Raw genomic sequence first — 14,433 nt, forward strand, 5'->3', positions numbered from 1 at the left:
CCTCCAAGAGCTACAGTAATGATAGCAGGTGATCATTTACGTAGCCTAATTAGCGTGCGCTTGGCACAAACTATACTGCAACTTGCTGTTGTTAAAATGAGGACAGATGTGCTTTCCCAGTGTGAGACGAAGCATCGGGACAAAGGGAGCGACAGGAGCTGCGCAGCGGCCTCGAGCCTTCCCCGGAATCAGCTCCGCACGCTGTGTTCCCAAGAACGGCCTCTGAAGGCCACACGGCTGAAGCAGGACTCCTCATCCTAAGGAGAGCTGAGCATGCCACAGAGCACACACGCAGAGTCACGATTCTAGAGTAAAACTTTTCTCCTCCTTCAGCTGTTCGCACCTGATAACTTCCTCACCGCCGCTTTCACACGCCGACCAGAAAGACAGAACTCTTCCGCAGTTCCCATGGAGATGCAGAAGGTGGCAACAGAGGAGGGGAAGGACGAAACACGAGGAATCGGGGCAAGAAAAGAACTCCGGGGTGGTGTGACATCTCTGGACTGACTTCTCAATCCAGGAAAACCCCTGCTCGAGGACAGGGAGGCCCCAAGGATGACAGGAAATAACTGGCACACAGCCACGACAAACCGAAGTATGTACAAGGTTATTGCCACTGCTCATAGAATCTTTTATTCTGCTAAATTTTCATTTGGAAGGAACCAGAGATTCTGTTTTCTTTAATGAGGGCTGACTTTGCATCTAAGATCCCTAGTTAAGATGTGGGGCACCATTCTAAGTGTAGATACTTCCGCCTCTAGTGGAAATCAGCAAGCTATTTCATACTAAAATTTCATTCAGAAAGAAAAGAGCTATTTAAGAATTTGAAATATACTCATATTGCAACCAGTTATGGAACTGATGACTTTCTGTTAAAAACAGCCTTTCCTCCGTGCTTTGGATAAGTTAATTTACTTTTAATTGAGCCTCAGTTTCGTTGCCAGAGGAAGACTGAAGATAGCTGTGAGCAGGAAAGGAAGTAGTGAAAATGTCAAGCACTGTGTGGCAGTCTCGTTACATTGTTTCCTTCCCCTCCAGTTTTTAAAAATTCTGTCTAGTTCACTAAAGAGTTTCAAAGCAGGCACATTGATATGGAAATGATATCTCAGAACTTAATATACTTTGATTAGCTAGACATCTCTTAATTACTGCTTTGGCTTTAAATAAAAAACCGTTTCACATTTAGACGTACAGAATATAAATAAGATAGTTCATCTTTGCTTTCTTCCCCCCAAATTAATCCAGTCTAGTAAATCACAACTGTTAAAAAGGGTTTACAATTACAATCAGAAACATTCAACTCATTAAAAAATTCCATTATACATTTACAGAGGGAAAAATGCAAAAAAAGTGATGGGATACAAAGTAACAATCTCCTTCCGCGAAGAGATTATTATTTAAGTATGGAAGTGCTACACATATGATCAGAAAACAATTACAAAGTCACACAAATGCATACATGAACGTAGCAGGCAGAATAATGTCCCCTCCCCCAAATGTCCACATTCGGATCTTTAGAATCTGTGAATACGTTACAGAACATGGCAAGGGGGTTGAAGACTGCTAGCACTGGACTGAGGGATAATGAGGTCAGCCTAGAATGTCTAGGTGGGGCCAATGTTATGGCAAGGGTTCTAAAGATGAAAGGGGGAGGCAGAAGAGTCAGAACCAGAATGACGGCTGCAAAAAAGACCAGAACAGCCATTGCTGGCTTTGAAGACAGAAAGAAGCCATGACCTAGGGAATGCAGGCAACCTCTAGAATCTAAAAGAGGCAAGAAAATGGATTCTCCCTTAGAGTTTCCAGAAGGGACCTCCACCCCAATGACACCACAATTTTAGTCGGTGGGATCCATTTTGCACTGCTTATCTCCAGGATGGTTAAAATAATAAATATATGTTGTTATTTTTCCTAGATGTTTAAGGGTATGATTGACAATAAAAATTACACACATTTGAGGTATATAATGTAATGTCTTAATATACACAGACATTGTGAAACGATTACCACAAAGTAATTAACCTACCCATCACTTTGCACAGTTACCATATTTCTTTGTGTGTGTTAAGAACACTTAGAATCTACTCTTTTTAACAAATTTCAAGTATACAATATAGCATTATTACCTACAGGCACCACGCCGTACCGTATGTCCTCGAACTTACTCCTCCTATAACTGAAAGGTGGAACCCTTTGACCTACATATCCCCATTCCCCCCAATCCCTAAGGCCCTGGTAAATCACTGCTCTACTCCCCAGTTCTATGAATTCAACTTTTTAAAATTCCATATGTAAGTGAGACTATGCAGTACTTGTCGTGCTAGGATTTATTTCAGTTACTGTAATGCCCTCGAGGTTCACCCACATTGTCATAAATGACAGAACTTCCTTCTTTTTTAACACTGAAAAATATTCTGTTGTGTATACATACTACATTTTTTTATTCACTCATTTGTTGATGCACATTCAGGTTATGTCCACAGCCGGCTGTTGTGCACGCTGCTGCAGTGACTACAGCGCAGGACAGAATCCCATTTCCTTTGACTATATACCGGGAGCGGAATCGCCGGATGTGATATTTCTACTTTTAATCTTCTGGGAAAACTCCACTCCATTTTTTGTAGTGGGTGTACCAATTTATAGTCCTGCCAACAATGACTAAGGGTTCTCTAAGTCCTCAACCAACCCTTAACTTTTGAGAACTATTTAAGAACAGTCACTGTAACAGGTGTGAGGTGTTAATCTCATTAAGCTGTGCCTGGCATTTGCCTGACCATGACTGAGGTTGAGCACCTTTTCAGACAACTGTCGGCCATTTATTTGTATGTCTTCTTTGGAGAAATGTCTACTCAAGTCCTTTGCCCAAATAACTCAAAGTTGGGTTATTTGCTCTTTCTTTTTTTGCTGCTGGGCTGCATGCTAATCTTAAAAATTAGCATCAGGTATGTCACTTGCAAATGTTTTCTTCCTTTCTGCAGGTTGTTTTTCATTTTGTTATTATTTCCTTTGCTGTGCAGAAACATTTTAGTTTGGCGTGGTCCTACTTACTTATTTTTGCCCGCCTGTGCTTTTGTGTCAGTGAGTTTGTGGTAAACTGTTACAGCAGCAGTTGGAAACTGCTACAATATGGGTAACTTTCAAGCATGTTATTTAATCCTAGCTGCCGAATGAATTATTAACAGCTGTAACATATAAAGAAAACAAGCTTACGAAGTTAAGTGACTTGTGCAAGGTAACAAAGTTTACATGGCAGACCTGAGATACAACCCCAAATCTGGTCTGGCCTCAAAGCGACAAGCACTCACAGAAGCGCCAGTCTGTAATTCAGCACTGTTGCACGAACATTGAAAAGCTACACTTCTGCCCTGGAAAAACAGAAAGTTCTCTGGTAGCCCAAAGTAAAAGACCAGGTTATTTGAACAAGCCTTCCTAATGAAAATTTTAAAAGCTGGATATAACATCATTTAAAGAGTATCAAAGAGCTGAAAAGATAAAAATAAAGCCCGCAGACCTTCTAATAAGAGTGAAAAGAAGTTGGGACACCTGGGTGGCTCAGTCGGTTAAATGTCTGCCTTCAGCTCAGGTCATGATCCCAGGGTTGTGGGATGGCGAGTCCCACATTGTGCTCCTTGCTTAGCAAGGAGCCTGCTTCTCCTCCTGTCTGCCACTCCCCCTACTTCTGCTCGCTCTCTCTCCCCCCCCAAAAAAAAAGAGTGAAGCGAAGTAAAGGAACACCGAAGACCATATTCTTAGGGCAAAAGTAAACCAGAAGTCAATCAGTCTCACATGGATTTGCAACTTTAGTCCAGTTAACCTCAAGTTCAGAATTTGGTCTGGGTGGGCTCACAGTGAAGAAGCCTGAAGGGGCCCAACTAAAACAAATGCAAAGATTCTCTGGAGGAAGGCACTTTTTACTCTTTGGAGTTTATTTCTACAGATAATTTTCCAAATAGAATCAGGAGCAGATAAAGTTAACCAAGCACATAAGGAAAGAAAGTACCATGAGCAAGAACTGGCAGAAAATGACAGGGATTCACATACTGAGATTACTAAATACATATTTATTCAATCCAACTTTTAAATGATGCCTTCAAAATTTAAAGAAACAAAGTTTGAAGATTAAATCAAAAATAACATGGGCGCCTGGGTGGCTCAGTTGTTAGGCATCTGCCTTCAGCTCAGGTCATGGTTCCAAGGTCCTGGAACTGAGTCCAGCACTGGGCACCCTGCTCAGCAGGAAGCCTGCTTCTCCCTCTCCCGCTCCCCCTGCTTATATTCCCGGTCTCTCTCTCTCTCTGTCAAATAAATAAATAAAGCAAAAATAACAGATTTGATAATAGCCATACAGTATGGCATACCATGAAAAATACAAAATAAAGTTTAAAAACAGGTATTAAAAGGATTTATGGTATAGTGGATTGCATCTTGAAACAAACAAATAAAAAAGGACATTAGAAAAACTAGAGAAATTTGAATGGTCTGTAGTTCAATTAATAGTACTACTTCAATGTTTCTTTCTAAGTTTTGACAAACGTACCATGGTTCGGAAAGATGTTAACATTAAATGTTAACATTAAGACTAGGTGAAGAATAAATGGGAAACTCTGTACTATCCATGCCACGTTTTTGTAGATCTAAAAATCATTCCAACTTTTACAACACATTAACAAAAGAACAGGACGAGGCTTCCATTTAGGACAAAAATATTACAAGAGTATCTCTCCAATGTAAAAACAAACAAACAGGACAGAAAACAACAAGCTGAACCCATCAGAGTTGAAGTTGCAAGGCAACAGCTCACCTGGGCATCTAAAAGAAGAAAGGCAATTCAGAGAGAGGAGATGCACGCATTTACCTGCGGCAAATGCCAACAGTTGGCAAAAACAAGATTTATTTAAAATTTTAAGCTGCAAAGGCTAAGTTGGGCTAGTTCAAAAGAAGAAGCCCTGGGGGCTACAGACACAGGATAATTCACCACAACTCAGAAGATTTACTCTACAACCACACTTGACACACAAACACACCCCCCACATATACACACAAACCGCACAAACCAAAAAGAAAAAATGAAAAAGAAAAAAAAGGCCGGGCCAAGGCAATGTCCTGCACACTCATTCTGGTGATGACAATGACAGCGGTGATGGTGATGGAAGGCTTCCGGGAGGAGAGAGCCGGTGCTGGGAAGGCACGAAGCCTGGCTGAGAGCCTTCTTCTCTACCTTTCCTGCAGAACATTCTTAAACTCTCAAGTGATGAAAATCCAATGCGGCTGGGAGATGTGTACAGCAGGTTAAAACTCTCTGCCGAGAATGGGGCAGGAGCACATCCTGGGCACAGATGTAGGATCAGAGAAGGCTGCACCCACGACCTCCCTGAGACAGACAAGAAGCCACCCCTCCCCCCTCCACCTCCTTTCCCCTCCCAAGCCTCCTCCCCACCAAACTAGCGAGAATCCAGAGGACATCGCTGGGGGAGGTGCAAAAAGGAGACTCTAAGTGTAGTGCCAAAAACTGAGTGTGGAACAGGAACTGAGAAAAACTCTCCAGCAAAACATCTCCGGCCCTATACACATAGTAAAGAACGCCACAATAATTTGAAGTCTCTGAGAAAAATTATTTCAACAGTAAAACCCAAAGTCAATATAACTCCTGACTAAACTGGTTCAAGCCCTCTGGAAGCCTCGAAAAGAGACCAGTGTAGCCATTCTCAGATATCAAGACTACTTCAGTCTCGACTATTCTACTCAAGAGGCCCAACGTTCAACAAAATCCTAAGAGTTATTTAAAAAGTGAGGTAAGTCCGAAGAGACAGAGCAATGAAAAATTTGAGGATCAGATATAGCAGGGATATTGTAATGATCACATGGGGAATTTCAAGTACATGCCAGCAACATAATAAAGGTTATAGCAGAAAAGGAGGTCAATCCTCATCATCAGACGGCTGCCGTCAGCACAGATGTGCAAACCATGAGACAGCATCCAAGGAAATTCCGGGAATGAAAAACAGGAACAGAGATGAACAACACTTCTAACTGGCGCCACCAGCAGGCTAGGCAAAGCCAAGAGAACCATCAGTGAACAGGAAAATAGGTCAGTGGGTATTATCAACACTGTAACACAACGGTGAAAGAGAGTGGAAAAAAAAAAAAAAAACACAGAAAAAAGCTTCCAAAGACTGGGGAACAAACAGCCCCAAAGATGGGTAATTGGAGAAGAAAGAGAGAACAGGACAGGAATAACATTTACAGAAATAAGAGCCAGGGATGTTCCAAAATTAATGACAGACACGAAGCCAAAAGTCCAAGTTCAGAGAAGACCGAGAAGAACAAATAGGGAGCGAAAAAGAAAAAGAGCACACTAAGATGTACAGTACTTAAAGTGTTGCAAACCAAAACCAAAGAGAAACTTGTGAAGGTAGCCAGAGAGAAAAAACACATAACACAGAGGAGGCAGTGGGGTGGGGGAGCCAGAGAGAAAAACACCTAACAGAGAAGCTGGGGAAACTGCATATAGAACGCTGAAATCCGTGTAAAGAGGGGACTGTCCCCATCTGTCTGGCACAGACGAATGTCTACAGAATAGCCAAGAAACCAACTGGCAGCTCCCCTGCCCGAGATGGCACACAGCCAGAAGGCAGCAGAGGGACGGACTCTGTAATGTGTAAGTCACTGCTGAAAAGACAGTAAATATACATATTGCCAATCTATTTTGTCTTGTGGTGATCTATAAACAACGGCCCCCATTCTGCCCAAATACACCAAATTGTTCAGAGTAAACATATCTTTCAAAAGGCTACACTGCGTTCTCAAGGGTAAGCAGTAACTGGCTCAAGGGGCAGTGTTTATCTCACCACATTCTACACCAGCTCTTCCCCAAATGATGCAACGTCCTAAGGTTGACACAGCCAGACGAGGTTCCTACGCAAAACTCTTGGCCATTAGGGCACCTCATCAGCCGACTGTAGGAGACTCGTGTTTAAATATGAGCTCTGTGCCGCCTCCGGGCGCCGGCAAGGACAGGAGAAGACAAGGACAGCTAGAGAGAAAACAAAAGGGAGGAGGAGCAGAGAGAGGACTGGGCGGTCGGGGGGCGGTCGGGGGGCGGTAACAAAATGTAGCCGCAAGCCAAGGCCCTGAGCGCTGGTGACCAAAGTGGCTGCAAGCAGGTGCTCTGCCCTCAGTGGGGCCAGGGGGCAAAGCCACCGGGCAGCAGTTAGCATTCTTCGAAGAGGATACCAAGGTGCCTTTTCCAGGGAGCAAGTTTTTATAACCAATATTTACACTGAATGATTCTTCATTTGTAGATATTCATACCTTTTTTAAAATAACTGAATATACACAAGCAGTCCAAATTTATACTGACACACAGAAAAGTTGTTCCTTCTCAAACTACATGTGATGCCGGAGAGCGGCAGTGAGCAGCGGAAGTGCAGGGTCGCGGGTGTGGTCTGGACGTCCAGCCTCAGGCCGCAGACACCCACCGTTCTCGCCGGTCCTCTGGGAGGTCCTTACTGGCCCCCAGCGAAGGACAGAACCATCAGCAGCCTCCTCCGGGGCCGAAAGCAGCCGCTCGCCTACACGGAGACGGTGTGTACTGCCTCAACAAAGCTCCCAACCATTTACCACCCACAGGATAACACATTTCCAAAACAATTCTTAAGTTCTAATTTAGTTCTTAAACGAAAAACTGGGAATTGATAAGGAAAACAGTAAGAAGGAGCATGATCTTACTGGAGTTCCTGCGTTCATGTACCTCTGCAGCTTGTTTCTCATGTCCTTTTCGTTAAATTTGGCACTTCGCTTTACATAGATCCCTCCGTGCTGCCGCATTTAAAAACAAAAAAAAAAGGTGGAGGAAAGAATTTACTATTAAAACATCCAATGGCCGGTCATCAAAAAGGTAACTTTACTCCCCAAAAGAATAAAATTACATTTTAGGAATTAAACTGTATTTAATATATTCAAATATGAGCATCTCACAAACGTTTAACTGAAAGCTGTCCTAGGTGTCAACATAACTGACATAAAAACCACATGCTACATGACACTCGAAAAACACATGAACATTCTGTTTTGTGGACAGTTAAAAACGCTTTCATTGTTTAAAATAAAAAGCTTGATCAGTAACATAGTTCTTAGCTCTCAATTTTTCCAGTGACATAATCACTAAAAGTGTCCTTAGAATGTCAATACTCATGGTCTTTAGGGATTTTTAAAACTGTCCCAGCTACAGGTGCTTATGTAGCACGGTTATGAACTCAATTGTATTCCCCCAAAATTTATATCTTGAGGCCCTAATCCCCCCAGTGTGACGGTATTCAGAGACAGGGCATTTAAGAAGGTAATCAGGTTAAACAAAGTCTTTAAGGGTGGGCTTGAATCCGGAGGACGAGGAGGTTAGGCATCAACAGGCATATGCACAGAGGAGAGACACAGGCAGAAAGCAGCTGACTGTGGGCCAAGAAGAGAGGCCTCGGCAAAAACCAATGCCAGTAACACATTGATCTGGTGCTTCCAGCCTCTAGAGCTGTGGGGAAACAAGTGTCTGTTATCTAAGATCCAATCTGTGGTATTTGGTTAGGGCAGTCCTAGCCAACTAACACAGGCACGGTCCTACCAATTAAGAGATCCTTCATGAAACTTCCTACGTGTATGTCACCAAAACTTTGCATCAAGTTCCCATTATCTGCACCTGTCTATGCTAATTTGAACTCCTCTGTAAAATAAACCAACTGGCTGAATTTGATTTCGTCTTAACCAAGAATATGAATAGAAGGAAATGCACAGATAGGGACAAGGAGGGGACTGTACAGAGACCCTAAAGAGGAGAGGAAGCAAGGGAGCCCTCCGTCTTGGTGGTGGTTCCTTCCAGATCGAAACTGGTGTGCCTGACTGCAGAGGAAACACTCCAAGTGCTCTACAGAAGGCATGCCACTGCTAGCCCAAGTAAGAACAGATTCATTCTTTACGCAACCTTTAGAATCAAAAACCACAGCATGCGTATACCACAACGTAAAATTTCCCCAAGCTGTAGTGGACGTGATGCCTACTCTTTACATACTCGTTAGTTCTCGCCATCATTGAATTTGCTTCTTAAAGCCTATTTTAATTCAAAAGCACCTGGGCTCCTGCCAGGTATACGGAAGCCACGGAAGTGAAGGCCAGATATCTTTCCTTACAGAACTTAAAAACTAGTGGGGAAGTGAAATATGTATACAAGTGCTATACCAGGAGAATCTGGTAAGTGTAATAATAAAGAGAGCCCAAGACAAAAGCAGGGTGGAGGGAACCGCCAGGCTCAGGAAGGGCTCCTAATCGCAATTAAACTGAGCCTTGGAGACAGGAAGGCCTACTGCCTTGAACTAAGCAACAGCCTGAAGAAGGACAGGGAGGGAGAAACCGGTTCAGGCTGGAAAAAGAAAGGTGGGCTGTAGGGAGGCAGGGCACGGTGGAGCGTGAATGCCACACACGGGAACTGGCACGTGATACAGCGGAGAAACACACACTTGGAGCAGGTCAGCGGCCTGACCAAATGTATGCTGCAGAAGCAAATTAAGAGTATTTTGGAAAATATCATTCACTAAATGTTTATTATGCACCTGATACTCATGCTCAACACGCTGTATTACAGCACACTATTTTTTAATATCCTACATATCATAATTCAGTATTACTATTAATTTCTTAAGGGAATCATCTATCAGATTGTATGCCTTTAAATTTTCCTACTTGTCTGATTTTTGTATGCTTGTATTTTTCCTATTTAACTACCTGGGTGATCAGACATGCACAAAAATGCACACCATTAAAAATGTCCCAGTAAAATTACTTCTGTTTGGAATAAGTAATTAAACCCATAAAAATAAACAAAACAACCTACACATTTATATTAAGTGCATATTAAATTTCCAAATCTAAAATTCTTATAAGCTACATATATAATGAAGAAAACATGGAAAAAGTTACCTGAGAAAAATAACACCCATACAATGGAAGCCACTTTAACCCATCTTTCAGCACGTAGCGGACATGTCCAAGAGCATTCTGCCTGATGGCCAAAATATCAGCAATAATCCAGTCCACTGCAAAGATACAACCCGATTAGTGCGTAAGTCTGGCACTCCTTTCCCAGAAACAGAAAAAGCCTCTTCAGAAGATTATACTAGAAATATACTTTTGGAAATATGAGTAGAATTTTAAAACTACATCAACTGCAGATATTTAAAAATTACAAATTTCATTTAAAAATTTTTTTGTTGTTTTTTTTTTCTTTTTGCATTTCTTTCTTTTTTTTCTTTTTTCTTTTTTTTTAAAGATTTTATCTATTTATTTGACAGAGATCACAAGTAGACAGAGAGAGGGAGGAAGCAGGCTCAGGCTCCCTGCTGAGCAGAGAGCCCAACGGTGATGCTGGGCTCCACCCCAGGACCCTGAAATTATGACCTGAGCTGAAGGCAAAGGCTTTAACCCACTGAGCCACCCAGGCAAACTTCTTTTTGCATTTCCGAAGGGCTTTTGATTTCAGAGGCAAAATGCAAAAAGTCACAAACTGCCAAATGAAAGTAGCACGAACAAAAGTAGCATGAACAAAGAATAAAGCGTCTCTAATTCTTAGTCTAAAAAAATAACAAAATTATAAGCAAAAAATGGCTAAGTGAGACTGTCATATATATTGTATATACACTAATACGTTCCACACAAGGCAAGGACACTTCATCTTTACTGGTGAATTCCAGGACACAATCCTAGCTTACAACGTCAGAGCAAAGCCTCACAGCTGCACTCGGCAGATACGTCCCTTACAGACCCCATGGCACACGTACCCAGGGGGCGAGTAACAGTCATACATGGGTATGTCATCACTAAAGGGTCGCAAAAGCAAAAATAAGAAGCCATGAGCATCCAAACAGAAGGACTAGTCCGTGCTGAAGCAAAGATCCAGAAACCAGGCAACTGTGCATAGAAGGTGGCAAATAGGAGAGAAGGTCCAAAGAGTCTGAGGAAATGAAGCAAATGAAGCAGGAAAATAGTAAAGAGTCTTGACGACCAGAGACTTGGGTCTGAAAGCAAATGGCTACAAACTATCTCTTTGATAACAATGAAAACTGAACTGGAGTTTGGGATACTGGAGGGAAAATAATAGTAAGAATCTCTGAAAAAAATATAGTCTCACCATCACGTATGTATCCAGGGCCATAAAAGCCCGAACAAAAGGACTGAATTAGAGGGGAAAATGTTAAAATAAGATCTGTGGCAAATAAAAGCCTGGAAATTTAAGCAGTTAACAATAGTTTAAACAAAAATGGACAGTTTTCCACAGGATTACAGCTGTTTGCGATCCTCTAGACGATACATCATATTAGAGAGAATATTCTAAAGAAGAGTTAAACACTAAAAATTATTCTTGTGAAAAATCATTTTATCAATTATTGCAAATCTTTTTTAAAAAGATTGATTGATTGATTGATTTGACACAGAGAGAGAGATCACAAGTAGGCAGAGAGGCAGGCAGAGGGAAAGGGGGGAAGCAGGCTCCCTGCTGAGTAGCGAGCCCAATGTGGGGCTCAATCCCAGGACCTGAGCCAAAGGCAGAGGCTTAACCCACTGAGCCACCCAGGCACCCCTGCAAATCTCTTTCTAATCTCTATCATTCACAAATTCTTTCTTGATGACTCAAGTTATAATCATACACTTTAATGTATTACAACTCCTTTTAAGTAGAGTGACGCGGAGAACCCTCAAAGCTGTCAGCGGGAGACACCTATATACAGAACAATCAACCATCACTCTACTCTCCCGTATGTGCTGCCTGTGGAGGCCATCTCCCTAAGCCCTTTCCTTCTCATTCAAATCACCTCCACAATACTGATAAGCACAGCTCTTTCTGATTATATTTTGGAAACCAAATGATCTACCTTGTAGCAACCATACCTAATGTAAATAAACAGTGAGAACTAAATCATCCTGGAACATATTTGGGGTACAAGTCTAAAAACAAGATATGGTATTTTTTTCTTGGAACAATTATCTTTTTAAAGTTTGAAGGAATTTTTAATAACACATTTTTATATTGAAACAAGTAGGGCTACACATGGCCTAGAATGCACCTTCCAAAACTTTCAAGATTCAGTGTAAAATGTGTCATGTTGGTATTAAGTCCCCTGGGCTTATGACCTTAAGCTTGTGTAAATTTTAGTGGAACAGCTTAAGAACAAATTAAGTAGTTAAAACACCCAGACTTTGTGCCATCAATTTTTGCTACTCAATTACCTTTACTTTTCCTGTTTATTGTCACCCAGATTTCTGATAGGAGACACGAGACTACAGCTGGGTTGCCGACAGCTGACATGAGAATATGCACCTTTGCAGTAACTACTCACACAGCCACAGCAGTGTCATTGTTCCCACGAACAAGGGAGAGACAGCAAGAAAAGTGAGGCTTTTCTCATCTACGTTCTTATGTAACAAGAGGCCCTAAGTCCTAAGGTACTGTGTATGTAACCGAGATGCCAGGCAGGAAGCACTTGCCCAGTAGGGACACAGCCGCTGTCATCGGAGTCACCACCACCACCCCTGCTGCTGAAAGCTTCCCATAAACCAGGCACACTGAGAGACTAGGAGCTAGCCCATGTAAACTGCCTGAAAACCCTGAGCAGTAGACCTTCTCACAGCGTACAAATAATGTTAAGAGAAGCTAAGTAATTTGCCCATGGTCACAGAGCCCACTGCAGAACAGCACATGAACCAGGGTGTGATGGCAAAGCTCACACCTTTTTATGATGATCTACTCACCACACGCTTTGTTAGTTAAGGCGAGTATCACTGAAACCAAGAAAAGGGTTCATTTCATGAGATCAAGGTAACAGTGGCAAAAGCAGGGATTTAAAAAGGCCCAGAGGAAGGAATAAGAGCCACTATACCCTCTCGGCAGAGAAGTAAGAGACCAAGAACAGAAAGACAGCAAGGACGATCACGTGAAAACGCCAGAGAAGAGATATTAATTAAAACATCAATGGTTTGGAACATGAGGCCCAGAATAGACTTACATTCTGGCAGGCCTACTAGAGGACAAACAAGAAAGTCCAGGTTGAACAGCAGTCCTTGAAATATGCTTCCTGCTACTTACATTTTTAGATACTCATTTGTGGTTCTTAATATATCTCGGAAGGGTCTGGAAAAAAGGGTACCCAGACCCCGCCGGCCAATGACCCATGACCATGGGTAAGCTTCAGGAACCTAAAACTATACACAAATTCATATGTGCCCATTTTTCTGAGTTAAAAATCACTATCTATCATATTCTGACTAAAACCTGCAATTCTAAGGTGAGTTAAAAATCACTATCTAGTTTTGTTCCGAAGTTATGGGTTTTTTAAAAGGCATTCAAAAAAGCAGCTTTCTCAAATCCCAAAGGCTAACTGGTATAGGACCTGGTCCCAGAGAGTCTGAAGCCCTGAGGGGTCAGATAAAGGGATGAGGAAATGGCTCTCCTACCTGAGAAGTGAGACTTTTCCAGGTTGGTTGTGGGCTGACTATGGAGCTCATACTTCCCATATTATCTTCCAGTTCTAAATACGTAAGTCAGAAAGAAAACAAAACTGCTTTCTTCCAAATGTTTTTCCCAGAGGCCTCACTCTGAAGTAATGTATATAAAGGTCACCACGTAGTAAGCACACCAGTGACAGCAGTGGTTCTCCTTTTATTGCTAGTGTTACTGCCACCACCTCCAACGTGGAGAGTACTTACTCCACACGGTCAGCCTAGGTCTGCAGCTCTGTTAATACGGCTACTTCCACACTGAAACCCAGCAAAAAAAGTTGGCAGAGAACCTGAACAAGGAATTTTAAGAGAGATCCTCTTTAAACACATACAAAAAAACTCCAATAAAATGAACCAGTGGGTCAATATAAAGGAAATTTGGGTTGTCCTGAGTCACTCCCTACCCTGGACTTATAAATCCTTCATATCTGGATATCGGAAGCCTGGTAAATACGTGCCATTGGCAACAAGACTGCAGCAGCAGGACTCGTTAGTAGTAAAGACCCAGTGTGTCTGCGGAAACGGAAGGCCGCTCTGTAGGCCAGCGCTGCAAGCAGACCCTGACCCAATCAGGCTGCATGCTCTGCTAAAGTCAAGTGTAATTATACTGTCCAAGCCAGTCACATTCATAAAGTCAGGGAGAAACACAGATACTCAAAATTCCTATCAACCCTTCATAGAATCAACTCTTGCCCCATAAAACTGAATGTAATCATTAATAAGCTTAACTGAGAAAAATACATTTCAACTTTTTACTTTCTTTACCTTATCCATAGTATAGGCAGTAATAAAAGCAACAAAATCATAAAGAGACACAAGTGACAGGAGGAAGATAAAGAACAGCCCTAGGCTTAAGTGACGTTTCCATTATCCTATAATCCATTCAGGTTGTTTTTA

The 14,433-nt window shown here is 42.1% G+C and overlaps 1 protein-coding gene across 1 annotated transcript in view; it reads right to left on the minus strand.

Annotated features, from left to right (window-relative positions):
- AGPAT5 (1-acylglycerol-3-phosphate O-acyltransferase 5) overlaps nt 1-14,433 on the minus strand; it is a 53,134-nt gene that overhangs the window by 24,126 nt on the left and 14,575 nt on the right. The window contains exons 3-4 of the mRNA XM_032328858.1: nt 9,964-10,079; nt 7,729-7,818 (exon numbers count right to left, since the gene is read on the minus strand). Of these exons, the coding sequence (XP_032184749.1) occupies nt 7,729-7,818; nt 9,964-10,079 (206 nt within the window). The remainder of the gene's footprint in view (nt 1-7,728; nt 7,819-9,963; nt 10,080-14,433) is intronic.

This window comes from Mustela erminea, chromosome 21 (assembly GCF_009829155.1).
Source record: "Mustela erminea isolate mMusErm1 chromosome 21, mMusErm1.Pri, whole genome shotgun sequence".
Classification (NCBI taxonomy): Eukaryota; Metazoa; Chordata; class Mammalia; order Carnivora; family Mustelidae; genus Mustela; species Mustela erminea.